Consider the following 15,621-nt stretch of genomic DNA (forward strand, 5'->3'; position numbering starts at 1 on the left):
TTGCAGCACTTGGGCGAGCAAGTCTGCCGAGTAAGGATACCCCTGCACGTTCTCCAAAGCCGCTGAAATGAAGCATCTGGAGAAAACAACGCGCTTAAATATAAACTGAATCCGCACAGAACCGCTTCCGTGCCCCAGACGATTCTCGACGTCATGCCCACAGACCGTCGCTCGCGGCGGCGCAAGTCGAGCGCCGCGGCGGCGCCTTCCTCTCCCGCGGACGATGCGGTGGACATGCCTCCGCCCTCCGCGCCCAGCCGGCGCGCGCGTTTGGCTGGCGGCGCGGGGTCCGAGTCGCGCAAGGCGGCGGCGGCGGGCGGTTCGGGCGAGGAGGAGGACGTGATGGACCACGGGAACGCGAGCTACGCAATGCTGAAGCAGGGGCGATTCGGGCGAGGAGGAGGAGGAGGTGATGGACCACGGGAGCGAGGAGGAGGAGGCGGAGCGGAAGCGGCTGCAGGAGATCAAGGAGAAGGAGGCGGAAGACGAGGATGCAGCAGGAGAAGGGGAAGGCGGTAGGCGCGGCCGAGCAGGAGACGCTGGCGAAGAAGGAGCGGGAGGGGCGGGTGATGAACACGAGCAGCGTGAGGTTCGACGAGCGCGACGGGCGCGGCGAGGTGACGTTTATGTTTGTGTCGACGGTGGGGATGGAGAAGAAGCGCGGGCGGAAGAGGGGTAAAACTAAAGCTTGAAGTTTCCTCAAACACCCCGTGTGCCTTTATCCACTCCATTCCATTCCATTTATTTATTTTGAAGCTGTTGACAGCTTCAACAAAGTTTTTGGAATGACATCATTCCAAAAACTTTGTTGTTACATTCAAACCCTTTCGCATTCCTCCCCACTTGCGGCCCGCAACGCGCGCCACGGAGCCCACTTGTACTAAACACACGATGTGCCAACACCGCAGCAACAATTAGCAACGCCAAGGGTGGAAGCAAATCTTCCCCGCCCCCTCTGCGAGAAGACCAAGGACAACAAACAGCGACAAACAGCGACTAACAACGGCAAGAGAGAAAGGGATTCCGAGAGAGGGAGATATAGAGAAGAACAAGCGCCGCTATGCCACCGCCGCCTATTCAAATCCGAACAACACCCCCTATTCACGATCACCATGGCTGATCCATACAGTATCTTGGGCCTCACCGGCCCGGCTGAGCAAGTCGTCCGCCTCATTGCAAGTCTCATCGAACGACACCAAGCCTACAAGGAAAACAAGACGCTCTCTGCTGAAATTCTCACCGCCTAAACCACCTTGTTGGCAGACATCACAGAGCTGAGAGACATGCCGATCCATGGAACGTCGTCGCGGCACACGGGCTTGCTCCAACGTGAAATCGCGGACATCTCAAGCTTCATACGGAAGTCCCTCGAAGAGCTGCAGAAAGAGTCGGACGACCTAAAAGCGAGACTCGGTGCGTTCGCCTCTGCAGTGGGAGATAGAGAAGTCCTAGAGAAGCGCAAGCAAGAAGAGGCGGACCGCCTTCACCATCGAATTCTACAAGCAGGCGCGGGCATCGATACTCGCACGGCCGTGGAGTCGATCCGCATCGATATTCGCGCGACTCGCACGGCCGTCGAGTCGACCAGGCCCGGCACGGGTGATACGTTCAGGGCGTCGATAAGAGCTGAACATAATTCTGCGTCGATATATGTGAAGCTTGATTCTCGGGGGAGCGATGGATTACCGGACACGTGTGAGTCGCGTCTAAAAGCAGCTGTGCTACTGAGAGATAGGAACAAGCAAGTGGGTGCGACAGCCGTGGGACAGGGCGGAGTCGGGAAGACATGCGCTCTACGAGCGATCGCGCACGATGCTGATATTAAGGCGATGTTTTCGGGAGGAGTGTACTTCATGTCGTTGGGGCAAGACGGAAACGTGGGACGGCTAATTGAAGAACTGTGTCTGATTGTGGAAGCGTCTGGTGGCAAGCAGACGGCTGTGGAAATGCGAGAGCAGAGCAAGTTTGAAAGGGTGTTAGCGAAGGTACAAGCATGGTTTTGCAGTCATGTGTGTCTGTTCATCATTGATGATGTGTGGGTAGTGAACGACATAAACGCGAACATCCTTCAAAAGTTGTCTGTTCTAGCTGACTGCGGGGGGCAGCGGGGGGAGGAGGAGCAGACTACTGTTCTCCACGAGGGATAGGGAGCTGCGTCGGATTTGGGAGCGAGTTGCTTTCGAGCCGAGGGAGAAAGTAGGGAAAGAAGCAGTTGACATGCTTGTGCACGCGAGTGAGGCGAATCGAGAGGAAGTGGATGATGCGAGATGCAAGGGAGCCGTGGGTGAAATACTGAAAATGTGTGGCGGATTGCCGCTTGCGCTGAACGTGGCAGGAACGAGCGTTAGATACATGAGGGAAAGATAGGAGGGAGAAGTGTCAGAAGCATGGGGGCGTACCTTTCAAGGATGAAAAGTCGTAACACGATTCGCGGGGAGAGTCCGAAGGACGGATATTCGTCGTTGGATGGGGGACATTGCACACGTCACTAGATATCCTGGAGTCGGATGTGGGAAACAGTGGGGAGACGGTTGATGAATTTTCGTTTCGAAAGATGCACCGGAGTCTGTGCGTTATGAAGAAGCAAGACCGGATACCTTTGAGTTTAGTTGGAGATTTGTGGGAGATGGACGAGGAGCGGACGGAAAGGTGTGCAAAGGAGATGGAAAGGGTTGGACTAGTAGAAGTGCAGTATGAGAAGGGTTGTGGTGGGTTGCGGGTGCATGATCTGACGCACGATTTCGCGGTGGAAGAAGCGAAGAAGAAGGAGGGTGTAGAAGAGTGGTATAAGAAGATGGCGTATGTGTGCAGGGCAGGAGGAGGGTTGCTTGCGATGAGTGAGGACCGAGACGGAGAGGGGAAGAGCGCACGGGAGGAGTATGTTCTCGAGAATATATATCGTGTTTTGAAGCAGGGTGGGTATGTAGAGGAGCTGAAGAGGCTATTTTTGAGTGCGCGATGGGTGAAGACAGTGATACGGAGAGGCGGGGTTTGGCAATACGAGGAAGCTGTGAAGGGATTGAGTAGAGACTTGAAGGGGAAAAGAGGAAGCGGGAAGGTGGGAATGGGACGGGGAGATGAGGATGCAGTGGATGGAATGGTTTTGATGATGCGGGCTGCGCGACTGAGTGTACCGTTTTGTGGTGCAAGTAATGCCGGGATTTACTTTCAATTGTATGGGTGAGTGAAGCACAAGGCACGGGATTCAGGTTGTGTACGAAAGATAATGAAGGAAATCGAGAGATACGCACCACGGCCGTGGGTGTGGCCTGAGTGAGTGTGTAGCGCGAGCCGATGGAAGGTTGGTGGAGCAGATTGTTCTGTCGAGTGGTGAAATTCAAGTGGGCATGGATTCCAGTGGTGACGTGTATGGATGTCAGTTGAGGTCGTCCGGGGCAGAGGTAACAGTTTTCAGGCAATCTGCTGAGGAGACGAAGATGGATCGATTAGGACGTGCATCGCAAAGAATATTTATTAAAAAAGAGGAGAGGAAGAAGAATTCCGCGGAAACGTCTAGGACTCGCGATGCGTGCATCGCAAAGAATTTTCGTAGATGCAACATGTCGTATCTTACACGTGTACATAGCCCCTCCACGGTATTTAACACCGTCGTCGCTCCTTCCCTCAGTAAACATGACTAAGGTCTTGAGTCTCCCTACAGTAAATGCAACATGTCAGCGAACGGTGCGCATACCTCGTCACGATTTGTTGTCCTCGTCTCGGCCCTGCTTCCGTCACACATTCCGCGTGCCCGACGTCTCTCCCCGCCCCGCGCATGCTGAAGGGCCAACCCTCCGCCCTGCCCTTCCACGCCGCCTGTAGGAGAGACTCAAGACCTTAGTCCTGTTTACTGAGGGAAGGAGCGACGACGGTGTTAAATACCGTGGAGGGGCTATGTACACGTGTAAGATACGACACCGCCCTGTGGGACGTCCCGCTCCCCTCGGCCCCCGTCTTCCGCTGCTCCGCCGTCCGTCTGTCCGCGAGCTGGCTGCTCTCCGCGACCCACTGCCGCCCGGCCCCGGCCCGCTGGGCCGCCGTCCTGTCCGGCCCAAACGCCACCCACGTCCGCGCGCCACCGTCGCCGCCCTCCACCTCCGCCCGGCCGCCGACCTCGCCCTGCCGCCGTCGCCGCACCGCCCGCAGCACTACGCTGACGTGCCCGTCGCGTCGGGCGCCGCCAGGGAGACAGCGTATACTGTCGTCGACGTGGGCGCTGTCGCTGTGGTTGTCGTCGCCCAGGGCGCGTTTTTCGGGTGGTGGCGCTGGCGGAGGATGTGAAAAAGGGGAGCGCGCTTGAGGGAAAGTGTGCATGGGTATGGAGCGGGGAACCGTGATGGGGGGTTTACGGTGGCGTTACATACTGTACGTGCTGCGGCGTTTGCTTTCCGAGGTCATCAACATGCGGCCTGTCTCGAGATCTCGCACCACACGAGCTAGCTCGTCGCCCAGCCGGGGATGTCGCATTAGCGTCTGGTGCAGTGAGAGCCCGCATGGGGAGAGGAACCGTCAGTGTGAAACGCATTCATTGTGGGTGGGGGGGGCGGGGGAGGGGGGGGGCAGGCAGATGTTGAAGATGCGCACAGTTGCGAGGCAACCCCGCTCCCGATCGAGAGAGACACACACGCACACACACACCCCTGCTTTTAAGGGGCGCGGCGCATTTGTTTTTTGTACAGCATTGAAATTTGCTTTGGCGGGCGGCAGGGCCGCCCGCGCCTGCCATTTAGGACGACGCCGTGCGCGCGCTCGCTGCCGTGGTGCGAAATGTGCCCGGTTTTTTTCTTTTTTTTGCCGTCGGGGACGGATGCCCGCCGGGCGCGTCATGGACTTGCGCGGCTGCAGGCGGTGATCTTGCAATCACAGAGGGGTAATGGAAAGCGTGTAAGTCGCTCAGCCGGTGTCCTTCTCTGCTCTCCGCAAAGCATGGCACCTTGCACGTGTTGAGAATAGCGACCTTCCCCTACTTGGATCGGGTTGCGTGGGATGCTTCACCGGTTCGGAGTTGATGAATAAAGTTGTGTAAGACGGACGGAGTCGTGCGTAGCCATTTGCCCGTTTGTGGGAGAGAGTCGGCGCCCTTGCCGCCTCCTGTCCTCGTTTGGAATTGAGTTATCGCCTAACACGCTCATGATGAATACGGTAGGACAGTCCAGACCGCTCGGAATCGTCGTCGGAATCGTCGGTACACCTCACCATTACTACGCTAACCTTCCAGGAAGGGGGGAAAGGTTCCGGACATATGTCAAGAAAACTGAAAAAAGCATATGCACATAGTTAGACTGTCGCCATGTTTTTGATATTGCCTGGGCGACCACCTGCATCACCACAATCCCTTACAACCTTATTCGGTGACCGTCAGTACTGTTTCCCTTGATTCAGCAGAACTGGCGGCTAAAAAAAACAGACAACTTTGACAGATATATTGATGTATTTTAGCGAAGCATGAGAATGCCGTGGAAATTGTTGAACGAACGACGGGGGGGAAGAGCACTACTGTAGCACCTGCTGCTGCTCCGTCTTCCTCAGGCGCTTCGCTTATCTTGTTCCCCCACTGCTGCTCCTTTTGCCCCTTCTGCCTCTCCTCCTGCATGTGCAGGTGAACACTACTCTCCCTGTAGCAGATCTCCTCGGTCGACACTTCGAGGCACCCACTATAACCCGTCGTCTTCTCTGACGTCCTCTCTGACGATCAGTACCATCCATGTATGACTCATCTTTCACAGCTGTTAGTGGTATCTCCACTTCTACCATGTTATTCATCATTAGCTCCACCTTCCTTCCGGTTAAAACGGCCCTCGCCAACTTTCCATTTTTCAATCTGCATTCGATCTTGTAATTCGATTTTCGATATACTGCTCTTCCTGCTGACGGAAGTGGCTTCAAAACCCCAGAAACCTTGCTCCCAACTTGCAGCAACACTTCGAGAGCTCCGAGAATGTTACCCTGTTTGTTTGGTAGAAAACGGCTGCTTTGTCGTACCCTGCTTTCCACGTATGTCATAGGGGACGTCAATTCCTCTGCCGTCCCGGATGTCAAGTCATCTCCCATTCCATTCAGCCCCTCCATGTACATTCGGAGACCGGATATTATCACCTGCGGCTGCATCGCACTTGCCCTCACACCATCCACTGCACTCGTATTGCACTCCTCTCCGGTGCAATCGGAAGTCGAAGCTTCTTTAACAGTCGCCTGTCGCTCAACAACAGGCTTACTACCCGATTTATAGCAGTCTCCCGAGCTATCACATTCAGGGCTTGGCTTCGCGGTGTGAACAGATATCCCACCACCTGCTGACTGTCTTTTCTTGCTCGGGCTCGGACTAGACGATGGCGAAATACGGGGACTCAGAGATGAACTTGTGGTGGGTGTCATTGAGGGACTTCTCGAAGGGCGTCGTGAATTAGAGGGAGTAGGTGTTACTGAAACTCGGGGGGACATTGAGGGCGATTTCGACGGATTCGGAGTCATGGATAATGACGGCGTCGGCGTGAGGGATGGAGTTTCTTGTCGTGGCGATTTCGAAGGGCTCGTACTCGGACGATTCGAGTTGGACGGTGACGCCGAAGCAGATGGTAGTACAGAAGGCAAGCTAGAGGGGGATGGTGTTGTTGAAGATGTTTTAGATGGCTTGGGAGTTGGAGGTTTTCTTGATGGAGTGCGGGTCGGTGGTTTCTCGGATGAGGGAGGAGTCGGTGGCTCCTTGGACGGTGTCGGGGTCGGTGGTTTCTCGGATGGGGGAGGAGTCGGTGGCTCCTTGGACGGTGTCGGGGTCGGTGGTTCCTCGGATGGGGGAGGAGTCGGTGGCTCCTTGGACGGTTTGGGGGTCGGTGGTATCGTGGGAGCGCTCCTCGCAATTTTTGTTTCTTCTTGCACTCTCTCAGGCTTACACTCTGCGAGAGTGTTGAATGCGACATGTACCAGGCGATACCGTTGCACGTTTCCGTTTGAATCTGTGAAGTCGTTGCACCTAGGCCTCCATAGTTCGGGTTCGAGCTGTAAAAGGGAGGTGCAAAGCGCTGTATCTCTAAGCGTGAATCTGACTCCTTCGAGATCTCGGGCTTCAGCACATAGGCAAGCACCAATAGTTCGAATGTCGTCTAAGCTGCAGGGAGTGAAGTTTGAGAGTTGTAATTGTCTGTCCCGAAACGCATTGTGTCTCGGTAGGGTCTGAGGCTCAACTTCTTCTGCTGGGGCTTGATTGTCGTGGCTCGGGCGTCGTAGAAAGGTTAGCGGCCCATTCTCGAACATGCTCTGGATATCGAAGCGCCATGCCGGGGCGTGGAATGCATACGCAAGGACGAGGAGAGCTGAAGTAAACCTCATCTTTTTGCCGGTATAGAGAAGGGGACCGCGTACCCTTTGTTTGGCCCAGTATAGAATGAGACATACCGTAATCGGCAGGCACGGGGCGCGTTAAGTATTGAATAGTCTTCAGCGCTTCTTCATTGCACCGTGTTGGGTGAGGATAGTAGGGCCATGTGTTTCGAACTGGTTCTCGCAGTCTGCTCTCTCGAGCCTTGTGTTGCAGAAGAGCGTGGATGTTCATACCGAATGGCAAACACTAGATAGGAAGCAGAGAACAGTTGGACGGGGTAGCATGTGTGGTCGCAAGTTGATGTGTGGGAAGACCGCGACCGTATGACCACGAACATCCGGCCATGGCAATGGAAGGCCATTGTCTTCGATGAAAGGCTGGGAAACTCGTCCTGGCAACCGTAGCCGTTGGATATGCAGATGGATACATGCGTTGGTCTGGGGGCCACGCAGCAGTTAAGAGATATGCACTCGCTCCATCTCGCGGAAACGTCGAAAAACGAGACGCAAAAAAAAGGACAGTCGCGATCTCTTCCCTCGCAGGACAAGGAGTTTGGTCCAAACGTCGCGTTAATAGTGTCCTTAGCCCTCCTATAAAATGGTCTTCGCGCGTTTGTAAGGCGCTAAATAGTGTATTTCGGACAAGGGTGTTGGTGGCGTCCGCTTTACGCTACCTAAACTTTATGTCCTACCTACATGACATACAAGCCCGCAAAGTGCAATACCGCCACCAGCACACGTCCAGCCACCGCTCATCTCCCGAACACAGCGATGCAGGTCGCCGCATTCCCAACGGCAGGGTACTTGGTATGTACCCTGTACCCCGCACAATCTCCTTTTCTACTGCTGTACACAGCAGGAGAAAAGGAGATTGTCGCTAGAGCCGAGGAGCGGATACGCTTCGTCCCGAGAATTGCGTCCCGAAAAGGTTCAGTACTGTACGCGTTTTCATAGGACCATTTGTACGGTGACCTCAATTCATGTCTTCTCTTACAGTTTCACTGCAAGCATGAGATGCCGGTGGTACAGTATCATGAGATGCCGGTGGTAAACCTGAACAGAGGCCCTCGCGGCATCCGTTGGCAGACACAATCATCCGTGCCACACACTGTCCAATGTTTCTAAAGCCTGTGTCCTGGCTGTAACCTAAAGCAGGGTGGCCCATTTGTGATTTTTCGAGCTTTCTCTCTTGGACCTGCAATCAAGATTCTGGTCTCGACGTCATGATCATGTGGAAGGCTTGAGACAATCTCGAAAGGCGGCATGGGCAGTCGAAAGGCGACATGGCCTGTCGAAAGGCGGCATGGACAGCAGACGAACAAGTCAACAGAATCACTTGGCGCCTACGCGCCGACCACCTGACGTAACTGTAGTGTACAGTGAACCCTCCCGATAAGGATCATTCTCCATATGCAGAGCATGGCAGGATTGAATGGGATAGTTGTAGTTGGATGCATGAGGTACGAATTGATTAATCGAGGCAAGGGGCGCAAAGGACCAAAGGGTGCAAAGCAATCCCCATGCATGGGGTTTTAATTCACGTCTACGAGCTGTAGCGAAAAGCCGACAATTGCATTGTCGACCATTGTAAGCGAGAATGGTAATTGAATGCAGGAGCGACATGCTGTTCTCCTAGATAGTGAGGTATATGGAGCGATAGAGACACCGGAAGCACCGGAGGGAAGGAAGCAGGGGAGAGAGCAGAGGTGAAGAGCAAATACAGTGCAGAGAGTAGCATACTCGGGCTTTTGTGCCTTCCGTACTCGCCACCAAGGACAGAACTGCTCCTACACTGCGCGCGACACCAGCATGCCTGAGCTGGTTCCCACAGTTATGGGCCCAGGAGCAGGTTCTGCTCCAAACAGCCTATATGACCCGCCAAAACTTCATGCAAAAACCGACAAGTTCATGTGGCGTCAAGCCGTGCGTATTTGGGCACAGAAAATACGGTCGTTCGCAAAAGGCGGAGACAACAAAGCCAAGGGTATTGCGAACAGTCTAGGGATTACACTGTACTCAGCCATGGACTACTCATTCATCCAAGTTATCGATAGCGCCATTACAGCTGGTGAGCTCAAGCTCGTTTCGGACGACGATGAAGATAATGATGCTGTTGATCAGAAAGCTGTTATCGAAAAAATCATCCAGCTAGTCGCAAAGGATTCTGTTACAGATGGAGTGCGTAGACTGGTAAAGATGAGCCAGAACATTCATTCATGCAAAAGACAGGAGAATGAGACGTATGATTCATTTGCAGAGCGCTTTCGTGGTGTTGCTCAGACGTATCTTAATCACTGCCATGCCGGTGATACATCTCAAGATAGCCAAAATTTTGCGATGCTCCTCCTCGAGAACGCCAACTTACCATCTTCCACCTTCAATAACATTGTCAGTATCCTTATCGCGGATGCAAAAGATAAGAGTTGGTCGACCGTCAAGTACTTCAAAATTACAAAGGAAAAGTTTGCAGCAATTGAGAATAGTTTTGAGAATGCCATCGACATGTGGAAAAAATCCCTCACGGATCAAGTTTCCAACGAACAGCAAGCTGTTGCCTCTCAAAAGGTCCAGGAATTATGGGATGCGCACAAACTCAATATCACAACCGCAAAGACGAACAAATTTCGCTATGATACAGAGGAAAGGGCCCCATATGCTATATGCTTGAATGATGCAGTAGCCGCTTTGAAAGATGTGAAGTCTCAGGACATCACGCAAGACCAAAATCTGAAACCACCATCACACACACCTGCCGCCTCAGCCTATAACAACGCTGGCCGCCATGACGGAGGACGTTCCGGCACGATGATGACGAAGCGCCACTCCTATAAAGGTCGCAATGTCAGTATGACGTACGAGCCATCCAGTCCGAGATTTAAGTTCAAAGCACGAATCCCCGCCAATACAGGTCCCAAAAGCAATACGCGATGCGTAGACTGCGGTGAACTCGGCCACTGGAAAAATGACCCCGAATGCAAGACCCGCAGAGACCCTAAGCGTATGCGATTCGATACGGACAGAGTGAATAATGACGCTTTTAAACCTAGCAGTCAATATTTTCAGTAAAGGGGTTAGCGAAGCTCCGCGCTGACCCCAATCCGATTCTAGATGAAGGAGCCCCGACCTCATGGGGTGGCATTGACGATGCTACCTACCTCTGCGATACTCTTGGAAAAAGACTCAATCTCGATCCCCCACTTAGCAATCAGTCCCTTGGCTGGGGCAACGAGTGCATCAACGCCAAGCCAATCGTAGCTTCTTGGATACTTACTGTGATGGACACACGTAACAATCCGACGTCCTTCACATTTCATCTGGTAGAAGGCAGCTCCCCGCTACTTATCGGTCTGGATGTGAAGGAATTTACCAATACTCTCAATCTTCTTAACGAGAAGTGCATCATAATCAAGCGTCCTTCCGATGTAAGCCAGCGTTGTTTCAACACCTACATATCCCCAGAGGTGAGACGTGGCAATGCGGATAGACGGCTCCGCATAGCTGTCGCTATGCAGGCAAACGCCAACGTGAAGTCGCTCATGTCAAACCTGCAGCTAAATTCCCAACGCTCCCCACTGCTGTTCTCCAAGCAGATTCATCGCTTCACACACGCACGACCACTTGAGGTCAAAGCGATATGCGCAAAAGCAGGTATATTAACTGAGACGCTTGATAAGGCGATTGACAAGGTTGACAAAGCCTGCGAGGTCTGCGTCCGAAATGGCCGCACACTCCCATCTAAGAAGATATCACTCACACACGTTAATGAGGCATTCAACCAAGAGATCCAAGTAGACTTTACATACTGTGAAGTGCGCAAGAAAAGACGCATTCTTTTCGTCATCACCGATACGGGCACGGGCTACACCGAAACAGCGATAGTCCAAAACAAAGACATGGACACAATTGTGAAGCAACTCGAAGTCGTTTGGATATGCGTACACGGTGCACCTCGAAACTTCTCTGCTGACGATGAGTACAATCGCAGGAAACTCATTAACTTCTTGCGTGTGCATGACATTAATTTCAAACCACGGCCAGCACGCCGCCATAACAAAATCGGAATAGTTGAGCGCAAGAACGGGACCTTGAAGGACATCATTCGTAAATTAGACACCGATATCACCACGGCACAGCACGACACAATTGTTGCTCGAGCAACGTTCCTGTCTAACATGTTCTCAGGTTCACGACTAATGAGCTCGTTTGAGCTAGCACGGGGATACAGCCCTTCATTACTCGGGCTCCCAAGAACAGATGTCACACAAGAGCTTCTAGAGGCGCACACGGCACAGGTCGCCACCAGAGCACTACAGAGACTTCTCCATTCTCGTGCACCAGATTCGCCAACACCCGAGATGTTCACCCTTAACGACGACGTATGGGTATTCTACAAAACGACAAAACAGAACGAGAAAGTGGAGTGGGTCAAGGCCAAGGTCGTCAAAGCGGAACCGCACCACCTCATTGCCCGTAGATCCCAACGCGGTCCGCCTATGCGTGTTGCATACGAAGACGTGCGTATCGCGCCTCAAGGACAACTAGCCCAGGAGCTCATGTCATGCTCCGTCGAACATGAACTCGGATATGACGGTCCGACGGATGGGGGGGTGAGTAACATACCGGAGGCAGGCGTTCATCCGTCTACCCCAAGCCTGATGGGATCTGCATCCGGAAATAAGCCCAAGGGGGCAAAAGATGACATTGGCCGATATGCGGAAACCGTTCACGACGAAGCCCCAGACGGCCCCAAAGTCTTACAGTCAGACAAGGCACGCGTCCTTGACCAGATCCATGACGTCGTAGGATCCCAGCAAGTGAGCAGTAGCAAGCTTGCCTTCGCGCCCCCGTGGATCATACATCAGGCTTTCGACAAGGAGCACGAAGAAAATTGGTCAGATGCGTACGAGCTCCTGCTAGAAAACAACGTCTCACGCCGTGCTAATATTATCACCTCACATGTCGTGTACAAAATTAAGACTGATGAACACGGAGACCGTACACTCAAAGCGCGTATCGTGCCGCATGGAAACAGAGATATAGAGAAGAACGACATTCGCAAAGATTCTGCAACTGCCCAATTGTGCGTAATAAGGTTACTCCTCTCAATCGCTACGTTTCTGGGGTTTCGACTTGGCTTTGCGGACATAAAAGGTGCCTATCTGCAGAGCGGTCCAATCCAACGGGACATATACGTACGACCACCGAGGGAATGGCAGGGATCTCGAGGGACACTGTGGAGACTGACCAAGCTCCCGTACGGCATTGTCGAGGCGGGAAGACAGTGGCAAAAAACGATAGAGCTATGGATGCTGACGGAAGGCGGGCTTGAGACGGTGTTTGGCCTCAGCCAGCTCTTCGTGCAACGTGACACACTCGGAAAGATCATGCTGATGGTGGCAAAAGTCACAGATGACTTTCTCATAGGAGGACTACCTCCGGACATTACACGTTTCATTCGCAAAATGAAGGACAAGTTCCAGGTTGGTAAAACAGTGATCGACCAGAGTTTCTTCTTCGATGGATGCGAAGTAAATCAAGATGACACAGGTAATATCACAATGACTATGAACCGGTATGTAAACAGGCTAAAAGCTATACCACTGTCAAAGCAAAGGCGCAGACAAATCCACGAACCAGTGTCTGAAATGGAGAAGAAACAATACCGTAGTCTCGCTGGAACTCTCCTGTACTTAGGAAACGGAGTTTTGCCACAGGCCTCGTATGTGACTTCAGTACTGCAACAGCAGATATCAGCCCTCAAAATACGCCACCTTGTTGATGCAAATGACATGGTTGCTGAGATTCTACAACTCGAACCTTCCCTCAAGTTCTTGAAACCCGAAAACGTTAAAAATGTCATCATAAGCAGCTTCTCTGATGCGTCTCACCCTAGAGACAAAGATTACGGACAGAGCGGAATACTCTGCGGCATAAGAATTGAACAGTTAAAAAAGGACAACCATGACATATTCCACATGGTGGATTGGTCAAGTCACAGACAAAAGAGGGTTAGCTACTCATCCTATGGCGCCGAGATTCTGGCTTGTGCAAGTGCCGATGATCGCGGGTTCTACCTCAAGGAGGCACTCAACTCCATATTCCCAAAACGTCCTACACGTCACGAGCTCTCCATAGATTCTAAAGCTCTGAAAGACACGGTCACAACTCTGCACGAAAGTACCGAATACCGCTTGAGGCAAACAGTTCAACGCATAAGAAACAGCTTCGAGTCCGGCGAGCTCGACGTACTCCGCTGGATACCAGGAACAGAGAACGTCTCTGATGCGCTAACAAAAAGAAACCTCAAGCTTTACAAAAAGCTCAACGATATGTGCGCCACTGGCAGGCTAACCCCCGATCTCTCCTTGGGATATGCTGTGGACAGCGCTACCTGGAAGTAAAAGGGACTTGCACGAATTGAACGAGTACCTGAGAACCAAGCCGGAGTTTCGAAATTGTTCAATGCAAATGGGGGGTGCGAAGATCGAGGTTGGCAGGGTGAGTCGACAGCGATCGAAAACAGCAGATCGCAGTCGACTGGGGGGGGTGTGTCAATTTGTGCAACGTGTACAGGTTTGCAGCATACAGAGCATGGCAGGATTGAATGGGATAGTTGTAGTTGGATGCATGAGGTACGAATTGATTAATCGAGGCAAGGGGCGCAAAGGACCAAAGGGTGCAAAGCAATCCCCATGCATGGGGTTTTAATTCACGTCTACGAGCTGTAGCGAAAAGCCGACAATTGCATTGTCGACCATTGTAAGCGAGAATGGTAATTGAATGCAGGAGCGACATGCTGTTCTCCTAGATAGTGAGGTATATGGAGCGATAGAGACACCGGAAGCACCGGAGGGAAGGAAGCAGGGGAGAGAGCAGAGGTGAAGAGCAAATACAGTGCAGAGAGTAGCATACTCGGGCTTTTGTGCCTTCCGTACTCGCCACCAAGGACAGAACTGCTCCTACACTGCGCGCGACACCAGCATGCCTGAGCTGGTTCCCACAAGTGTACAGTGAACCCTCCCGATAAGGATCATTCTCCATATGGATATCCTCCGTAAACGGATAAAAAGTCGAGCGACGGACTCCGTAGCTTACAAATGTTTACCAAAAAACAATGTCTGTGGAATATTCCTCAATTGGATATCGGGTTCAATGTGAAATAAGCATATCATACAGACCCCTCCTACTTAAAACGTATTTTATGGTTACTTTTGAGCGGCCAAGGCACAAATTACCCCATAACCGTTCATTCTTGATCAATCCGTTCACAATCTGCTCAATAAATTCCAATCTCCGTCTGAGGCTTCGCAATTATCATCATTCTCGACAAAAACATCTTTCTAGCATATACTCCTGTTGGTCCTCCCCCAATAAATCTCCTCTGATCGCAAACATTGCGTGTTGTCAGCACCGTAGCCATCTGCCCCCGTCAAGCGACAATCGTCGATGAAGCGCTCTGAGCTTTAACCTCGCCCAAAAGCAACAAATATGTGCAGAGTTCCAACGGCGCAAAAAGAGCAAGGAGCAGACGTCACAAAGCGCCCTTGCGAGGTGGGCCTCAGTACAGTTTTCCCTTTCTAAACCTCCTGCTCAAGCTGTCATGTCCCGCATCATCAACGGAAAGTATGGTTTTCGTCCCGATATCTCTACAAAAAAGTTCAAGCGCTCCGCGTCAGTTACCAGCCCATATCTCGAACGCGCAGTCGCAACTTGGGTCTCTGCCCAATTTGCAAGTAGGGTAAACATCACAGGTCATCCTATAACTACGCAAGCAGAGCGCATTCAATACATTTAGAGATACATTTTTTAAGTAAAGCACAGACATTCTGAGAGATGCACCGTGACACCGTTATGATACGGTCTCCGGATGTGAATATCCTCCGCAAATGGATACGGATTACGTCCACCGAGCGTATCCATATCGAGAGGGTTCACTGTAACCGTTACCCGCGTGCAGAATCCTGAACTACAACGGCAGCTGTGCATAGAGGTATGCTCTGCCATGTATCATATGTATCATCTCTACCTTCGGAGGTAGTAGAACGGGCCTCCAGTGTAAATTGATATAATAAGGGTGGTGGTGGGCAAGAACGTGCTCTGTTAAGACCGGCCCTTTACGAACTGATCCCTCTACTGTACTACATTGTACAAGGGTACAGTGGGATACACGCAATAGTGCCACCCCTTGCTACATGCCCGAGGGTGGCACTATTCAGTACTGGCACTACTAGCGGAGAGTGAAACGGAGGAAATATACACCCCTCTAATGCTTACCTAGATACGTTTTAGTCATAGATAATCGCC

At 52.2% G+C, this 15,621-nt stretch overlaps 4 protein-coding genes; 2 read left to right on the forward strand and 2 right to left on the reverse strand.

Moving 5' to 3' along the window:
* Positions 1-569: 569 nt before the first annotated feature.
* CHC_T00005871001 (hypothetical protein) lies at positions 570-692 on the forward strand. Its single transcript, XM_005717468.1, has one exon. It carries the CDS (start codon positions 570-572, stop codon positions 690-692), a length of 123 nt encoding a protein of 40 aa, XP_005717525.1.
* Positions 693-880: 188 nt separating this feature from the next.
* CHC_T00005872001 (hypothetical protein) lies at positions 881-1,114 on the reverse strand. Its single transcript, XM_005717469.1, has one exon. The coding sequence runs from the start codon at positions 1,112-1,114 to the stop codon at positions 881-883; it is 234 nt and encodes a 77-aa protein (XP_005717526.1).
* A 4,424-nt stretch (positions 1,115-5,538) lies between these two features.
* CHC_T00005873001 (hypothetical protein) lies at positions 5,539-6,003 on the reverse strand. Its single transcript, XM_005717470.1, has one exon. The coding sequence runs from the start codon at positions 6,001-6,003 to the stop codon at positions 5,539-5,541; it is 465 nt and encodes a 154-aa protein (XP_005717527.1).
* A 9,306-nt stretch (positions 6,004-15,309) lies between these two features.
* CHC_T00005874001 (hypothetical protein) lies at positions 15,310-15,421 on the forward strand. XM_005717471.1 is given in 2 exon segments: positions 15,310-15,381; positions 15,382-15,421. The coding sequence occupies 1 exon segment, from the start codon at positions 15,310-15,312 to the stop codon at positions 15,379-15,381; it is 72 nt and encodes a 23-aa protein (XP_005717528.1). The 3' UTR covers positions 15,382-15,421.
* The last annotated feature ends 200 nt before the right edge of the window (positions 15,422-15,621 follow it).

This window comes from Chondrus crispus, genomic scaffold, assembly GCF_000350225.1.
Source record: "Chondrus crispus Stackhouse genomic scaffold, scaffold_321, whole genome shotgun sequence".
Classification (NCBI taxonomy): Eukaryota; Rhodophyta; class Florideophyceae; order Gigartinales; family Gigartinaceae; genus Chondrus; species Chondrus crispus.

Bases quoted from the DNA above. Each gene is read 5' to 3' on its own strand.
- CHC_T00005872001 (XM_005717469.1), bottom strand. From the start codon at position 1,114: ATGGTGATCGTGAATAGGGGGTGTTGTTCGGATTTGAATAGGCGGCGG.
- CHC_T00005873001 (XM_005717470.1), bottom strand. From the start codon at position 6,003: ATGACATACGTGGAAAGCAGGGTACGACAAAGCAGCCGTTTTCTACCA.
- CHC_T00005871001 (XM_005717468.1), top strand. From the start codon at position 570: ATGAACACGAGCAGCGTGAGGTTCGACGAGCGCGACGGGCGCGGCGAG.